The 16,896-nt window shown below is 39.5% G+C and overlaps 3 protein-coding genes across 4 annotated transcripts in view; all 3 read right to left on the bottom strand.

Annotated features, from left to right (window-relative positions):
* LOC109826140 overlaps window positions 1-727 on the bottom strand; it is a 14,868-nt gene extending 14,141 nt beyond the window's left edge. The window contains 1 exon segment of the mRNA XM_020393120.1: window positions 3-727. Within this exon segment, the coding sequence (XP_020248709.1) occupies window positions 3-567 (565 nt within the window). The 5' untranslated portion in view covers window positions 568-727.
* On the bottom strand, window positions 6,477-12,144 carry LOC109824912. Of its 2 annotated transcripts, XM_020391543.1 has the most exons (5): window positions 11,092-12,144; window positions 9,587-11,011; window positions 9,357-9,501; window positions 7,494-7,557; window positions 6,942-7,077 (listed from the first exon to the last, which is right to left on the bottom strand). In XM_020391543.1, exons 1-4 carry the CDS (start codon window positions 11,938-11,940, stop codon window positions 7,505-7,507), a joined length of 2,472 nt encoding a protein of 823 aa, XP_020247132.1. In that variant the 5' UTR covers window positions 11,941-12,144; the 3' UTR covers window positions 6,942-7,077; window positions 7,494-7,504. The 2 variants fall into 2 exon arrangements, with proteins under 2 accessions (XP_020247131.1, XP_020247132.1); XM_020391542.1 differs by lacking the exon at window positions 7,494-7,557 and having other exon boundaries at window positions 6,477-7,077; window positions 11,092-12,137.
* On the bottom strand, window positions 13,888-16,895 carry LOC109825445 (the record flags this gene model as incomplete). The annotated part of the gene is made up of 8 exons (XM_020392299.1): window positions 13,888-14,240; window positions 14,333-14,422; window positions 14,525-14,610; window positions 14,773-14,833; window positions 14,948-15,020; window positions 15,285-15,382; window positions 16,574-16,726; window positions 16,821-16,895. Coding segments are annotated over 8 exons (699 nt in total), but the record flags the coding sequence as incomplete, so codon positions are not given.

The raw sequence follows: 16,896 nt of genomic DNA, 5'->3' as shown, positions 1-16,896 counted from the left end.
CATCGAATGGGTTTTGGGCAAATAATGCGCAAGCACCGGCGAAGCCGAAAGCGAGGGAATCGGAGGAAAGAAGACATGGGTTTCAGTGGGATGAAGGTTTCCGCTGCTGGGGTTCACTCTAAGTGACCAGGTTGAGAACCCAGTTGATTTCCACGCGGAGAGAGCTAGAGAGTCATAGAGTAATCGAGAAATGAAACTCGCAGATAGAGGCTGGGGAGGCAAAGGGAATGAGGAGAAGAGGGAGGGGTAAAATGGGGAATCGTGGGGTTGGGGGTCGAGGTTGTCGAAGGGGAGAGGGAGGTTGGGGGAGGAGAGGTGTTTGAGAAATGGGTTGGGCTGGTTGGCCCAGTCCAGGCCCACTGGGCCGCGGGCGTAGCCGGATGTGAGAGAGTGCTTGGTTCGATCGTGGTAGGTGATCGCTTCCTTAACTTTGATGGGGACGTCGGAGTCTTTGTGGGTTTGGGTTTGGGTTGAGCTTGAGCTGTTGTGCATGGCGGCGGCGGCGGCGGAGCGGAGAGAGATTGAGGGAGGAGAGAGACGAGAGGAATGGGGAAGAAGAAGCAGCATCTGATGCTGCTGCTCAAAGCTTTTGGGATTTTAATACTTTTTGAATGGGGAGATTTTAGAAGCGACCAGAAAGCTCTCGGCGAAGATTGGAAGTTTGGTTTTCTCAGCACTTAAATACCTCATATTTTTCCAAAATTTGTACTTTTATAGTTTCCCCAATTTGCACCTTTATGCTCTCATCGGTTTTTGTTTTGTTTTTTTTTTTTTTTTTTTTTTTTTTTTAAATTTTTTTTTTTTTTTTTTTTTTTTTTTTTTTTGAAAACTCACGAAATTACATTTAAAGAGAATTCGAAACATCAGCACGCATCTCGCGGAGGAGAAAATCAGAGTTCAACCATGAATTGAGACCAACATTATGAGCACCAACATTTTCGCAAGAAAATGAGCCGCTTTGTTTTCTTCCTATAGTAGTGTAGCCAGGATTATTTTTTGCTCTGGACGAAAAATAAATATGGTCTACGGGTATGAGGAGCTCAGTGAGAGAGAGGAGGGAGGCGCGGGAGAGGGAGGAGGGAGAGGTCGTGGGAGAGGCAGAAGATCAGGGAAATGCTCGACAAAGTTGAAGAGAGGAAGGAGATGAGGAAGAAGAGAGGGGAAGCGGAGAGGAGGGAGGGTGACAATGGCGGGATATTCTTGCCCTGGGCAGCTGCCTAGGGCAAGAATACCCTGGCTACGCCACTGTTCCTACAAGCGAAAAGACTATTACCGGCCTCGCATGTTAAATCATCCCAAGTCGTCTCAGCATCCGACTCGAATCCGACCGTCGAGGTATCAATCTGCAGGGAGACGCCTTGTAACGGCTCTCATTGTAACCTCAGACCGTCGAGGTATCTAATCAAAGGTGGCTGCACCTACCATAATGCTCTCTATCACAATGGAAGACTTCACGTTGTCGACGGATTCAGAAGGGTTTCCACTCTGGGCTATGATGATGGGCAACTGACAGAGCTTGCTCGGGTCGTCGTCACTCGGGCGCCTCCATTCATCGGGAGAGAAGAAAAATGTTACTTGGTACGTAGAAATGGATGGGGTTTTGCTGCTTGTGGTGAGAAATTATATGTCAACAAGGCGACGACAGGGTTCGAGGTCTTTAAGCTGATGGCGGAAACGGGTGGTTCTTCGATCGAACCGAAAGGGACTGGGGAGCTGGGTATTGTTTCTTGGATTGAACCGAACGATACCGATGATGGCGGAGAGTGACGACGGTGGTGTGTTCAGAGGGAACCGTGTTTGCTTTCTTGATCATGGGTTGAATTCCGTGGGGGATGTTGCTGGTACCTTTCGTGATGCTGGGGTTTTTGATGTCGGAGATGGGAGTATCGAGCCATTGAGGGATTTTGTTGCGGACTTTGGGTCGATTCCAGGACGGCAGCCTGCCGTCTGGTTTACTCCCAGCTCGAGCTAGTGACAGAGAACAAATTCTCATCCTTGTTTTGTTTAGATTTTCGCGTGATTGTTCCTGTGCTTGATGTTTCATTTGGTTTACCTTCATTCTGTTGGGACTTGGTCATTGGTTAGCGCATTTGTCATGAAAATTGTTCTACTTTTGGTTCATTGACGAGGGAAAGGGTGGCGCACAATGTATCTGAATCAAATCCAAAAACCTGAGCTTGAGTTCGCCAAAATCTTCCTCTTCGTGTGTTGTTCACAGTTGATGCTCATATCGTATCACAGCTTATGTCAATGGCGACCTAAACATTTCACCAGAACACCCCGCATGCAAACGGGTAACCTCAATCATAAAGGCTTGTGTACAACAGAATAATAATCCACGGTTTTTGTTTTTTTTATCCGTTTGTATCTCATCACGATTAAGTATGCTTATTTCAAAATTCGTGATTTTCATGAACTGTAACCCACGTCTTTTGTCAATCTTTGTCTATTTCAATCCAAATTATATGTAGTTCAAAACTCACAATTTCCTTAGCTATAACCCATGAGTTTTCTTTGTTATGTTTGTTTCGATCAAAATGGCTATGATTTACGCGTATTTTAAAATTCTCGATTTCCATGGGCTATAACCAATGATTTTGTTTTCTCATTTTGGAGAGAGATTGAGGGAGGAGAGAGACGAGAGGAATGGGGAAGAAGAAGCAGCATCTGATGCTGCTGCTCAAAGCTTTTGGGATTTTAATACTTTTTGAATGGGGAGATTTTAGAAGCGACCAGAAAGCTCTCGGCGAAGATTGGAAGTTTGGTTTTCTCAGCACTTAAATACCTCATATTTTTCCAAAATTTGTACTTTTATAGTTTCCCCAATTTGCACCTTTATGCTCTCATCGGTTTTTGTTTTGTTTTTTTTTTTTTTTTTTTTATTTACTCACATTATATATATTGTGCGGTTATTTAATTTCCGTTGTTCGATTCCGATACCATTTCAGACTTTATGATCGATTCCGATACCATTTCAGACTTTATGATGTATCTGAAAATGTGCATCAGTTTAGCCTGCAAGTAGTGACGTAGCCAGGATTATTTTTTGCCCTGGGCGAAAAATAAAAATGTTCTACGAGTATGAGGAGCTCAGTGAGAGAGAGGAGGGAGGCGCGGGAGAGGGAGGAGGGAGAGGTCGTGGGAGAGGCAGAAGATCAGGGAAATGCTCGACAAAGTTGAAGAGAGGAAGGAGATGAGGAAGAAGAGAGGGGAAGCGGAGAGGAGGGAGGGTGACAATGGCGGGATATTCTTGCCCTGGGCAGCTGCCTAGGGCAAGAATACCCTGGCTACGCCACTGTTCCTACAAGCGAAAAGACTATTACCGGCCTCGCATGTTAAATCATCCCAAGTCGTCTCAGCATCCGACTCGAATCCGACCGTCGAGGTATCAATCTGCAGGGAGACGCCTTGTAACGGCTCTCATTGTAACCTCAGACCGTCGAGGTATCTAATCAAAGGTGGCTGCACCTACCATAATGCTCTCTATCACAATGGAAGACTTCACGTTGTCGACGGATTCAGAAGGGTTTCCACTCTGGGCTATGATGATGGGCAACTGACAGAGCTTGCTCGGGTCGTCGTCACTCGGGCGCCTCCATTCATCGGGAGAGAAGAAAAATGTTACTTGGTACGTAGAAATGGATGGGGTTTTGCTGCTTGTGGTGAGAAATTATATGTCAACAAGGCGACGACAGGGTTCGAGGTCTTTAAGCTGATGGCGGAAACGGGTGGTTCTTCGATCGAACCGAAAGGGACTGGGGAGCTGGGTATTGTTTCTTGGATTGAACCGAACGATACCGATGATGGCGGAGAGTGACGACGGTGGTGTGTTCAGAGGGAACCGTGTTTGCTTTCTTGATCATGGGTTGAATTCCGTGGGGGATGTTGCTGGTACCTTTCGTGATGCTGGGGTTTTTGATGTCGGAGATGGGAGTATCGAGCCATTGAGGGATTTTGTTGCGGACTTTGGGTCGATTCCAGGACGGCAGCCTGCCGTCTGGTTTACTCCCAGCTCGAGCTAGTGACAGAGAACAAATTCTCATCCTTGTTTTGTTTAGATTTTCGCGTGATTGTTCCTGTGCTTGATGTTTCATTTGGTTTACCTTCATTCTGTTGGGACTTGGTCATTGGTTAGCGCATTTGTCATGAAAATTGTTCTACTTTTGGTTCATTGACGAGGGAAAGGGTGGCGCACAATGTATCTGAATCAAATCCAAAAACCTGAGCTTGAGTTCGCCAAAATCTTCCTCTTCGTGTGTTGTTCACAGTTGATGCTCATATCGTATCACAGCTTATGTCAATGGCGACCTAAACATTTCACCAGAACACCCCGCATGCAAACGGGTAACCTCAATCATAAAGGCTTGTGTACAACAGAATAATAATCCACGGTTTTTGTTTTTTTTATCCGTTTGTATCTCATCACGATTAAGTATGCTTATTTCAAAATTCGTGATTTTCATGAACTGTAACCCACGTCTTTTGTCAATCTTTGTCTATTTCAATCCAAATTATATGTAGTTCAAAACTCACAATTTCCTTAGCTATAACCCATGAGTTTTCTTTGTTATGTTTGTTTCGATCAAAATGGCTATGATTTACGCGTATTTTAAAATTCTCGATTTCCATGGGCTATAACCAATGATTTTGTTTTCTCATTTTTGTCCCTTTCGATCAAATGAGGTGTACTTTGAAAATTTAGCATTTTCCATAAGATATTATAACACACAATTTTGTTCATTTTTTTCCCTTTCAACACAATGCCCTAAGAAAGTGTAGCTAAAAATTCTAGATTTTCATGGGCTGTAACCCGCGGTTTTTGTTCATTTTCATCTATTACAACTCAAAAACATTTTGTTCATAATTTACGATTTTTATTTGTTATAACCTACGATTTTTGCCTATTTTTGTCTGTTTTGATGAAATAATAATTTTCATGAGCTATAGTTCACGTTTTTATCAATGTTTCTATTTCAAGCCAAAAACAATTAAGTACACGTGCTTGCCAAAAAAATTAGTACACATGCTTCAAACTTCTCGTTTTGACCACATGGCAATTAAGTACTCTTATTTCAAAAATCACAATTTTCATGAACTGTAATTCATGAATTTTATCAATTTTAACCCAAAGGCAATTAAGTATGCGCATTCCAATATTTGTGTTTTCATAGGCAATTTTTCTCTTTTGTTATTTATTTCAATCAAATGGCTATAACATATATGTATTTCAAAATTCATGATTTTCGCAGGCTATAATTCGTGAACTTTGTTGCTTTTTGTCTACTTCGATCAATTGAAAATTAAGTAAGTGTACTTCAAAATTCAGGATTTTCGTAGGATATTATAACCCATCATTTATTCATTTTTGTCCATTTCGACACAATGGTCATTAAAGTAAAGGTAGCTGAAATTTCCTAATTGTCATGGCCATGATTTCTTTGTTCATTTTCATCTATTTCAACTCAATAGCATGCTGTTCCTTATTTGCTATTTCTATGGGCTAACCTACGATTTTTGTCCATTTTTGTCTATTCCCACCAAACGACATTCATGTATATGTTTATTTAAAAATTCATGATATTCATGAACTAACCTACGATTTTGTCCATTTTTCTGTTTTGACCAAATGACAAGTAGGTAGTCTTATTTTAAAATTCGCGATTTTCATGACCAACTCACGTTTTTTTGTTGATTTTTTGTCATTTTTTGTATATTTCAATCCGTATGTAATTAAGTATACATGTTTGAACATTTGCGTTGTCATTGACTATAACCTATGATTTGTCAATTTTGTTTGATTAGACATAATGACAATTAAATATACTTTATTATAAATTTTGCTATTTTCATGAGCGATAACTCATTATTTACTAATTTTTATCTATTTCAATACAAAGACAATTAAGTATAAGTATTATAAAAACCCACGATTTCATAGGCTATATTCATGATTTTTCTTTGTTATTGTCCATTTGGACCACATGACTATAAGTTGCACATATTTTAAAATTCTCGATATTCTTACCCACGATTTTTCATCGTCTATTTCTACTCTGACCCAATGACAATTAATTTCTATTATACATAAAAATATAACAACTAATTCTCACCAATAACTTAAACTTTTGGTGTAGCGGTAGGGACCTTGGATGTGGTATCAAAGCAACCCAAGTTCGGATTTTGCTAGCCACCAACTTTTAAACAGATTTTTTAAAATTCTACATGCTACATTGAGTCCGTGATTATTTTCTAAAAGAGGACAGCTAGCCACGACACATGCCCCCACACAGCACGAGTGAAGGCCACTTGCGGCAAATATTAACTTAAATTCTTTTTTATGCTTTAGAAGAGATATATAACCATAGAAAAAGCAGAAACGAGATAGCAAAATGACAGACACAAAAGAGTGTTAAGAAACAGTGCTTGCAGAGCACTGTCCTTTTTATATTTCCTATCCCCAGCTTTTTTTATCTTTCTTTTTTTTTTTTTCACCCCAGCCATAATTGTCCCCTATAAGCTGAGACGACCCATAGGAAAAATCAGCGTACAACTTTTCATTAGACAAAATAATACAGAAGAAAATCTACCAACACCTATCTCTGTACAAAATTACAATTTTCCTGAGAGCGCAAATTCTGGACCTCCCACCTCAAAATTGGCTTCTTAATAAAAAAAAAACAGCCCCCTACTTGTGCCCCAGCCATAAAAAACAGTCAAAAAACTGCCCAGAATCACCACCTTTGACTACACATAAACGTGTATTCTCGTCAAATAAAAATAAAACACCAGCTTATTTTCGATGATCCTGTACACAAAAAAACTGTCTGCCTCCGGCATTTCAGTCTAAGAGAATGGAAGAATCGAGATCAGGAGATTTTGATGGTGATGATGGTGATGATGGTGATGATGATACCCGAATGAGTTCAGCAATTCTGAGAGCCATGGCAGCCTTGTATGCTGCTAGATCAGCATTTGCCATTAGTTTCTGAGCTCTGCTGCGAAGTCGGGTCGCATACTCAACAGCTCTACTCGCAGCATCTTCTGCTTCCTGAACTTTTCGGACCTCCGCTTGCTGAGCTGCATCACAGGGGGAAAAAACATCAGAAATGGTTAAATTTTACGGCAAGGGATCAGAATTTGACTGCGTGTGAACAAAGAAATCAAGAATGGTACCATAAATGAAAGTTGATGAGCTTAAAATCCGCCGAACTGAAAGGAAAATGCTTGAACTGATGGGCTATAAAAACTCGGCAAACCATGAGACTACCTGACTACCTAATTTATATGAACAAGTAACCCATGCAAATAGGTGGTCAAGAATAGATTGCTTGGCGTTCTTGCGGCTACTATCCAAGAGCTCTCAGAAATCCAGCAATTTGGTCATAAAATAGATCATATAAATAATGATTTCTTTAAATGGAAAGTTTATTTATTGGCCGCTTCAGATGGAAATTATCCTGGGACCAGCAGATACATTGAAAATGAAATATCACCTTTAAAGACATCATTCTTGAAATTTTCTCTTCTGGGTTCTTTTCCTAAAACTTACTCTGAGACCTGAAAATGTAGAGAAAAGAATGAAGATTATAGGTAATGCAAAGAACAGCTAAAGAGTTTCGATGAATTATTTTAAGTTATCTGGTTATGATTTCTCAAGAATAGATTCCTCTCTTTCATAAGTACTTTTATACTCTTCTAGCCTCCTAGTTAGATATCTCAACTGAGCAAACTATACTGCACTCCAAGCAGGCCATCAAGTTTATAGCACCTCTCATGCATTTCAAAACACAACTTTGCCCTCATTTCAAACCTTTGAATTAGACCGTTGCACTTAGAAAAGATAACAAGAACACCTTGGTTCTGATTTTTGACAAAGTAGGTTAGCAACGTTAAGTTTGAGATTAACTAGAATTTCAGCTGCGTTATCTGGTCGGTTGCCCAATGCAAGTTAACATAGAGCAGCAAGGGGTAAAAGTCAAGTTCCCTTTACCATGGAATTTCAAGATCTACTCAAGAAATTTACTGAGGATTTATCACTCAGTATGACCGAAGATAGGGAAATCATAAGGTTTAAAAAAATTCAAGCAGGGTTGAATAGAGTTCCAGAATAAGTCAAATTCACAAAACTCTTTAATGGCTGGACAAGTATTTACAGCAAATGATAGTTCACTTCCTGGTGAATTTGATCATATCACTCAACAACGTCCACTATGATAATCGGATTAAGAAAACATTATTGCAACAGAAGACCATACCGAATCTAGATCCAACCGGGTTTGAGAAAGAATATCCTACATTGCTGTTCAATTAAGGGGTTAAGCTTTTGGAAAATATTAAACTTGAAGGTATGCAGCGGATTTTTTCACAGTTTTATTAGTGTGATCAGTTAATTTTAGATTCGTTGGTCCCAATTTCATGAATTAATAAATTATTGATCTGCATCGTAAGATAGTTTTAATGTATGTGTACTGCTCTTACAGGGGATTCTTCTCTAATTATTGGACATCAAGTTTGGTGGGATCAGGCTCCCTCAAATTGAATAGTGGACACCGAGGATATGAACTCTATATCAGGAGTCTATATTAGAAACTATATACGTCCACAAACACATTTAAGACAATGTTTACTAAGATTCTTAAAGAAAATAAAAAATGATATGATGACAATTCAAGACACTGATGGAAAGTTAGATCTCAACCCAACTTCCTTTCCATTTGCCATACTTTATGAAATTGTATGACATCATTTCCTTGAAAAAGCAAGCCCCATTCATGTTGACTGAAGAAGAGAAATGAAAACTAAAAACAGAGACAAACGGAAAGGGAGATAGAAAGATAGAAGGGAATGCGAGGTAAGTGTTTCTGATATTCCAAATATTCAAAATCAAAACTTAACTTCAACACTTTGGTTCAGGCAAGGAAAAAGAAGCGTTCTTTCTCATTGGATATCAATTTTTTGCAGCTTAACCAATTTCTTAATTCTCTTTAGAAATCTATTTTATTCTAATTCTTCATAGCACTGCATCATAGATTTCAATATTGACAATCACAATTTTACCATACAGAAAAAATACTGCAAAGAATGATGTGTTTACATTATTTACTATTGTCTTTAAGCATGATGGAAACATACGCATGTCTAAATTTGATTTGTAAATGTCTAAATTTGATTCGTAGATGAACGGGGTTTTAAACAAATGAGCTGTTTAACTCAAGAAGCATCAGGCAGATAATGGAGGTAAATCTTGGCTATTCTTTTAAGGGCAATCCCAACAGAAGCACATGGTCATACTAGAATAATTGATTTCAACATTTGGTTGCATCATATTAAAGGTAAATGCAATTGCGAAGTGGTACCTTGCAAGAACAGGTCCGGCTTGCCTCTCCCAGCCTGGTTCCATTCAGCCTGGTTCCGTTCAGCCTGGCTCCGCTGCCTCTTAAAAGATCGCTTCTTCCGAAAAAATGGCTTATGTATTACCGGTGTTCTTCTCAAGGGTGGGCCCTGATACATATCATGTTTTAAGTGTTACAACAAAATAGTCAAACCATATGCAAAATAATTATCATCTTCAGAATGTCATTGTTACCTGGAAAACCCTAGCCAAGGGTGCACGTTTTTGCTTTCGCTTCTGTAGCCAATAATCATATATAGCAGACACAACATCCCTCGTTCCCAAACTTTGAAAAAGATCAACTGCTCTTTCCTTCTCAGAAGGATCATTCCGACGTCTATATGCATCTTTTTCCAAAGCAAATATTATTGTCTCAAATTTTTCATCGGAGATATAACTTGAATAATCACCCAGTGCATCTGACAAGTTGGAGTTAAGGTTTAGCAGCCACTCCTCATCCGCTGAATCCATATCATAGTATGGAATTTCACTTGCTAGAGCTCTATCAACTTCATCCTCTATAACTTCAAGATATACATCAGGGCGTGTAAAAGAAGGCACGGCAACATCCTCATAACCAGAAACCTCCCTGACCCCTGGTATTGGGATTACCTTCACATAAGCATCTTGAAAGTTACGATTCCTGCATTCCATATGCAACTCTTTGAAGACATGCCAATTCCACTTATCACAGAACTCAAGCTTCCAACCATCCTCCCCGCCACCACTCCATATATAGGCATGAGTGAATTTATTTACACTACAAAGTTTAAGATCTTGAGGCTTGTACAGGAACCTCGTCACATTTCCTCTCTTAACTGCCAAATACCACTCTTGAGATTCAGACATTTCCAGCACAACTCGGGCCCCATCTTCACGCCAACCTTTTTCAGCGTCAGCAACCAAGATATTGACATTGCAGCATGCTGAGTCGATATTCTGCCTCACCTCCGCCAGTGCATGCTTCAAATCCTTCATCTTTTCAACGCAAATATTTGTCCCTCCTGACTTCCTTAGCTTTGAACAAGACCCCGGAGATGAAGCAACATCACTCTCCTCTTGTGCACTATACAAGTCAGAAAGGGAAGAATCTATGGGTTTCACACTGACAGGAGACACTGCAAAGTCCCGCTTGGCTGTTGAAGAAATAAAGGAGCTATTCTGACTGGCGCCAAATGAACCAAAACGTAATCTTGTCGATGAAAGACTGTAGGTTCTATGGTTCTTCAATGAACTCCTCTTCCTCTGATGCCTCCTAATCGGGGAACCATTTGTGATCACTGATTTTGGTGAACCCGGTACAAAAGAGTCCTCAAGAGCTGGCAATTCAACCATCTTCACAGCGGGAGTTTCAGAAACAGTGAACTCAGTGCCTGAAACCCTCATCTCCAAAGGACTATCATCAACATAAACAACCAAGGAATTTTCAATCACGTGAGCCAACTGTTCTGAACGAAGAACTCTTGGGAGATAATGGGACCTAACAATTATAACTGCATGCAAAAGCTTGAAATAAGAAGGAAGAGCAGGGTAATCAACAGATAACAGGGGAACAAACTCTCTGGCACCGTAAATCTTGCAGAACCCACAGCCAGCTGGAGAATTTCTATACAGGATACTCTGAACAACAAAATAACATAGCAACGTCAATTAAAGGGGAACCAATTCTAAGGTCACTGGAAATACTAAAAAAAACTTACATTTTCCTGATGCTGAATCGGTACGAAATGAATACCATTCTGGGAGAAAACACTACATATTGACCTCCCGAAGAGAAATGCAACAAGATCACTCACTTCAACTCTAGCTCTTCTCATCCAATTCATAACTAAAATAAGAAAATGCCCGAGCCTGTTCGAACTAAAAACAACAGATGAATCGACAAGCACAGCAAGAACTACTTGGCCACACTCCACTCCCCTCCAAAGATCATTGTCCAAAATCCCAAATTTCTCCGCAAAAACCCGCGAACACTCATCAACACCAAATCCCCTAAATACCCAATCTGTTTGCGGTTCTTCGGTTACCCGTTCAACTACAGTCCTCACCTTTTGCTCCTTCCTCCTGTGCTTGCGCTGGAAAACGATCCCAAATTTGTGATTTTTGTCATCGTTCGACGTCGTTCTCCGCCTCTTTCGACTGTAGACGATCCCAAACGACTTTTCCGCCTCAATTCCCTTCTCAATCTCATGTCTCTCCTTCTCCAATCTTTTTCTAACGTTATTTGCCTTCGTTTTCAGCCGATCCAGATCCACTTCATCGCCATCGACGCCTCCAAACACCTTCAACCACTCTCTCCCATCATCCGTCGAGATCGCGAACCGCTTCCCCGATCGGAGAACTCTGGCAGGATCGCCGTCGCCGGATATCGATCGCCGCTGCTGCTGCTTGGGGACGAACACTCTCGTAGACCGCCTCGTTCCGACTGTCGGCATCGACGCCGGCGTCGGCGTAGGGGTCCTGAAGGGGAAAACCCTAGAACCAATCGTTTCCTCTCGGATCCTTCGCAAAACCGTCGGTCTCTTCTCAGATCTCGCGTGAATTCTCATCGATCATCGCAGGTAGATCAACGAATCGCCGATCCACCATCTTTAGATCGAAAAAGTCGCCATTTTTGCTCTCTTTTCCCTTTGGCGGCAGAAGGAAACGGTCAATTTCGATGTTTTCGATCTAGGGTTTTCTCTCGACAATAAGGAGCTCGATGAGAGACTGAGGACTATCTCGAGCCGTCTGATCTTGGTCGTACGGTTTATATTTGGTTGCTGAGATTGATGCGTCGATTGAGCCCGAGAGTCGTGGCGGTGGGCCCTGTTTAAAACGATTTCTGTGCGGGAATTTTCAATTATGAACCCAACGTTCCGCTCCAATTTACCTACGGACCCACCAGCTCCTGAAATTTTCTTTAGCGGATGGGCTTAAAAACAACTGGGCTTACAACTTTGGGTATATACTGAAAATCCTTTTCTGTGCAGCGGTCTGGTGCACCGCAGGCGCTGGTGAATAGGAAAACAATGTCGATCCTATTGGTTGAGGGAAGGGTTCTGGGTTTTGATCTAACTGTTATAGGATGTGACGGCGGAACATCGGAACCGTGTGTGGCTGTCAGGTTCCGGATCTTTCCGTTACTGACTACCGGGTTCTCGCCATGACGGAAAATAGGGAACAGCGAGTGGATTCGATGATTGGGTGTGAACAGAGAACAGTGATTTGAGCTATTGTAGAGAGTCCACGTGTGGAATGTTGTGGCGGGATAGGCTTCTGCTGGGACAGGGTAAGAGGCTGCGGGAACAAAATATCTGGGGGGAAGTGACGTGTAAACGTGCTCCGCATGACCACACCCGTACATTTGGAAAGGGACAACCGAACAAGCTAGAGAAGCGAGGAGCCTGCCGAGATACATGGGCTTGGGTTTGGTTTTATGGCCCAAACTACTAACTTCTACAACGAAATAATTCAAAATCCGGAATTAACGACTTTTTTATAAAATAAATAGAAGAAAAAAGTCTTCCAAGAGTAAGACACTGTTTGGCAACAAGAGATTGTGTCTTATCTAAGAGATTGTGTCTTGTTGACTTTGTCAATAAGCTGGTAGAGCTGTTTGGTGATCAAAAATAGGAGGAGATTATTTTGAAGATTGTGTCTTTTGTAAGTAGCTTTTGGAAAGCTACCTCAAATAGCGTTTGTCTTTGGGAAGGAGCTGCCAATTTTTTTTCTTCCATTTTTGCCCCTAATAATTTTAATTTTATATCAATAATATTACATGTCCTTTTTAGTCATTTAACAAATTTAAGCTACTTGTACAGCTACTTTTGCCAAACAGCTCTAGTCAATCAGCTAGCTACACAGCTATCAGCTTTCAGCTACAATTTCACAACTTTCAGCTAGCTTAACAACTTTCAGCTATAATCTCGCAGTTTTCAGCTAGTTTTGCCAAACAGAACCTAACTGGGGGGGTATGGAATTATAACACTACAGTGAAATTTGAAAGTGATATCATGTTCATTTTAATTAGTCATATAGTATAAGTTATTTGGTTAAAACCATTACTATGCTTACATTCATAAAAAACAGATTATATAAAAAAAAATACAAAAAGAAAAGGCAGTAGTCCAAAGGGAAAAAAATTCCAGTACAATTAAATTTAGAAGCACATGACAAAAGAAGTAATCCATAGAGACCAAATAAATCAAATATAAATACAAAAAACATACTTCAAGCCTTCCAAGCTAATGAGATGAGTTTGATTTCCTCTACGCGCTCCCTATTCCTTTTTTTTATTTTTTACTTGTAAGACAAACCCATGCAAGCACAGGAAAAACGCTTATAATTTCCTAAATAAATTACTTCAACATCCGGAATAAAATATATTTACCAACTTTTTTTTATAAAATAAAATAAATAAAAGGGGGTAAAAAGTCTTCCAGAGCCTATTTAAGGAGTAGAAACATCTAGGAAGCGTTTGTATAGAATGGTTATCTAACAAGTATACTCCATGGTTCGATTTAACATCAAAATATAAATACAAATTCTTGCTATTTAGTTCACATTTCATTCATTATCTTTTAAATGAGAAGGATGCAAGATGGAAGCATTTTTAAATTACATATCACAATCATTCAATAATTTCTCTTGCATCCATCAACCAAAAGCATTCAAAACATTCTTCACAGATGAAACCCATGAATTTCGAATTTTCGCATCTCTCTTCCTCCATTCTTCTCTTGCTCTCTCGCTCTATCATATTAAATATGCGTGCTTGAATCCACAACAACGGTTATTTTCATAGTTACACTGTGATATACTTCAGCATAGTTGCACGAACACTCTCCATATAAGCTGCAGCTTCTTTCTGCAAGAAAAAACAGTTGAATACAGGAATTATGACACACCCAATATGAACATAAAATGAATTCAAACCATTTTCTAAGCAAATGCACTAACCTGATTGTTCTCGATTGCGCTTGCTATGTTTTCATCGAGAAGGGCTAATACCGATCTGTTCAATTCATTTTGCTCTACCATATCAAGTAACTGACAAAAGATAGATCTTATATCAATTTCAGGAAAATTTGCTATTAAGATAAGCACAACACAATGCTTAATACAAATAAATTGCTGGTTCAGTAACCATACCGTTGTTTTCTTATCTTTCGACTGCAATATTCTCATCAGTTTTTCCTTTGTTGATACAAGGTCCTTTTCCATTTTATCATATGCTTCTACAGAGAGAGAGGGAAAGACATAATGTAAGAATATAAAACTAGAATCCTATACTTATGACTACATAGTTACGGTATAATGGAAAGTTCTTTCAAATAACAGAGCAGGTTTTTGTGATTCAAAAATATTGACCATTATATATCGATATGACGGTCACAAACCTGTTCCTTCCAACAACACCTTTTGTATTGCCTCCAGCACAATCATTCTATCTTCCATCTCCTTCAAAAAAACATTAGTTCAAAATATACATTACTAAAAGCAATCAGATAGTTTTATTATCTAATAAGTAATAATTAGTTTTCATTCAAGTGTTTCTAGGTCTCGAGTTGAAACCTGTGTTCTATTCACAGCAAATCGCAGCTGTCCAAGTTCGAGCTTTATATGGTCAAAGAATTCTTTGGTTAATCTGCAAAAGCATACAACAAAACAGTTTAAAGAAATAAAAACTAACACTATAGAAGACTAGAAGTAATATTACTTCAGTTAGCACATAAGACTGCAGTATGATGAACCATGAACTGAAGCAAGAAAATTAGAACATTTCATCAGAATTTTATCACATAAACCAGTCAGAAACAGAGGAAAAACATATTATCTCAATAGTTTCTTTTTTCCATTAACTAACATTCACTTCAAATGAGAAAATGTGGCATTCTGCATTCAATATTACCTTTGTCTCAACCTGGAGATCTCAAACTCGAGCTCCCTTGCATCGGTATCAAGAAAATACTCCAGCAGCCCCTCTATCGTATCCGGCGCAACCCTCGCCTAGCCATCCAAATCCAAAGTTCAATCATCATTCTTAATGATAAAATATATAGTCATTTATGTAAATTACATTAATGATGTATCAAAAGATTGCTGACTCTTGAATCAGTGTGTTTGGCAAGTCTTAAATCTTAACCCTTCTTTATTATTCTGAATTTTGGGATTTTGTTTCAGGAAAGTTTCTATACACTATGCGTGAGATGAGGATTTGGAGATTGAATATTCCTTATGATAATAATTCTCGCATCTCCCTTCAAATTATTAAAAAAAAAAAGACTAATGCCTGAGAATGTACAACTTATTTCAAACCTGTTACCTCTGTGCACATTTGTGATTATCATTGTTATGTGATTTGTTTGGAATTCTGTATCTTCCACAACATAGGGCGTGTTATTCCCATAATATTGTTATAACACCGAAAAGTTATTGCAAAAGCAAAACAGGCCAGAAATAGAAGAGTTGTAAGTGAAGCTGTATACAGTTCTAATGCATTCATTGGTCCAAAAAATTCTAACCAAAACATCCATAATGTAAAAGAATACAACACTAACTAAAAACTTAGGATTGCCAAAAAAATATATGGGTTAATTGCACATAGACCCCATGAGTATTGCGTTTTGGAATTTATCACCCCTCTGGTTTGATTTTAACAAATCCTCCGAGTGATTTTTTTTTTTTTTTTTTTGGCTAAATGGCACTTAAATACCCTATTGTTATGCTAACTTTACACGTAAATACCTTGAGTTGTAAAACATAGCATAAAAATACCCTAAGTTGTTCAAAAGTAGCACATTGCTACCTTCTGTTAATTGGATGTTAGAATATTCTAAGGAATATTCTCATGTGCACGCCATTTGTTTCTTTAATTATAATTTTACCTAACCCTTCAATTTATTATCACCCTTCACTGGAGGCTGTTGACGGTGTTATAACATGGTTCTAACCGTGGACAACTTAGGGTATTTTTGTGCTACTTTTTACAACTCGGGGTATTTAAGGGCAGAGTTAGTGAAACAATATGGTATTTAAGTGCCAATTACCTTTTTTTTCTTTAAAAAAAAATCTTTTACTCTTGCACTAGCAGCCATAGTAAGTTCCAATGCGCCATTTTTCAGGGGTCTATGCGCAATTATAATTCGAAACATAAGAGAAACTCAAATGGAGAAAATGTGAAACGAGAAAATTGATTACTTCTCGAATGGCTCGGCGGCGCTTCCCTGCTCCTGCCTTGACCTGCCGGTCCGAACAAGCCTCCCGAGCTCCGGCGTCCCTCTCCATCCTCTTCTTGAACTCCAGCCTTGCGATGTGCCCGCCCTGCGGTGGGCCCAGAACCCCTTCTGGGTCCTGCGATTGAGCGATCGTGAGAAAAAAATAGGGACCAAATATAACGAAATTGGGGGAATTAAGTCGAGGGTTGGATGTTTGTATGTATGTATACCCATCCGATGCATGAGATTTTTCTTGGGGTCCTGGGTTTTGAGCGGAGGCCTGTTTTGGCGCGGGAGGCGTAGAGG

The sequence above is a fragment of the Asparagus officinalis genome, chromosome 10, assembly GCF_001876935.1.
Source record: "Asparagus officinalis chromosome 10, Aspof.V1, whole genome shotgun sequence".
NCBI classification, from domain to species: Eukaryota; Viridiplantae; Streptophyta; class Magnoliopsida; order Asparagales; family Asparagaceae; genus Asparagus; species Asparagus officinalis.
The sequence above is the reverse complement of the archived record's forward strand: the minus strand, read 5'-3'. Positions and strand labels throughout refer to the sequence as shown.

Excerpts from the sequence above, each read along its gene's own strand:
- LOC109824912 (XM_020391542.1), bottom strand. The coding sequence starts at position 11,940 with ATGAGAATTCACGCGAGATCTGAGAAGAGACCGACGGTTTTGCGAAGG. Across the intron at positions 11,012-11,091 it reads CGATTCAGCATCAGGAAAAT|AGTATCCTGTATAGAAATTC; the intron begins GTAAGTTTTTTT and ends TTTGTTGTTCAG. Across the intron at positions 7,078-9,356 it reads GCCGGACCTGTTCTTGCAAG|CTCAGCAAGCGGAGGTCCGA; the intron begins GTACCACTTCGC and ends CCTGTGATGCAG.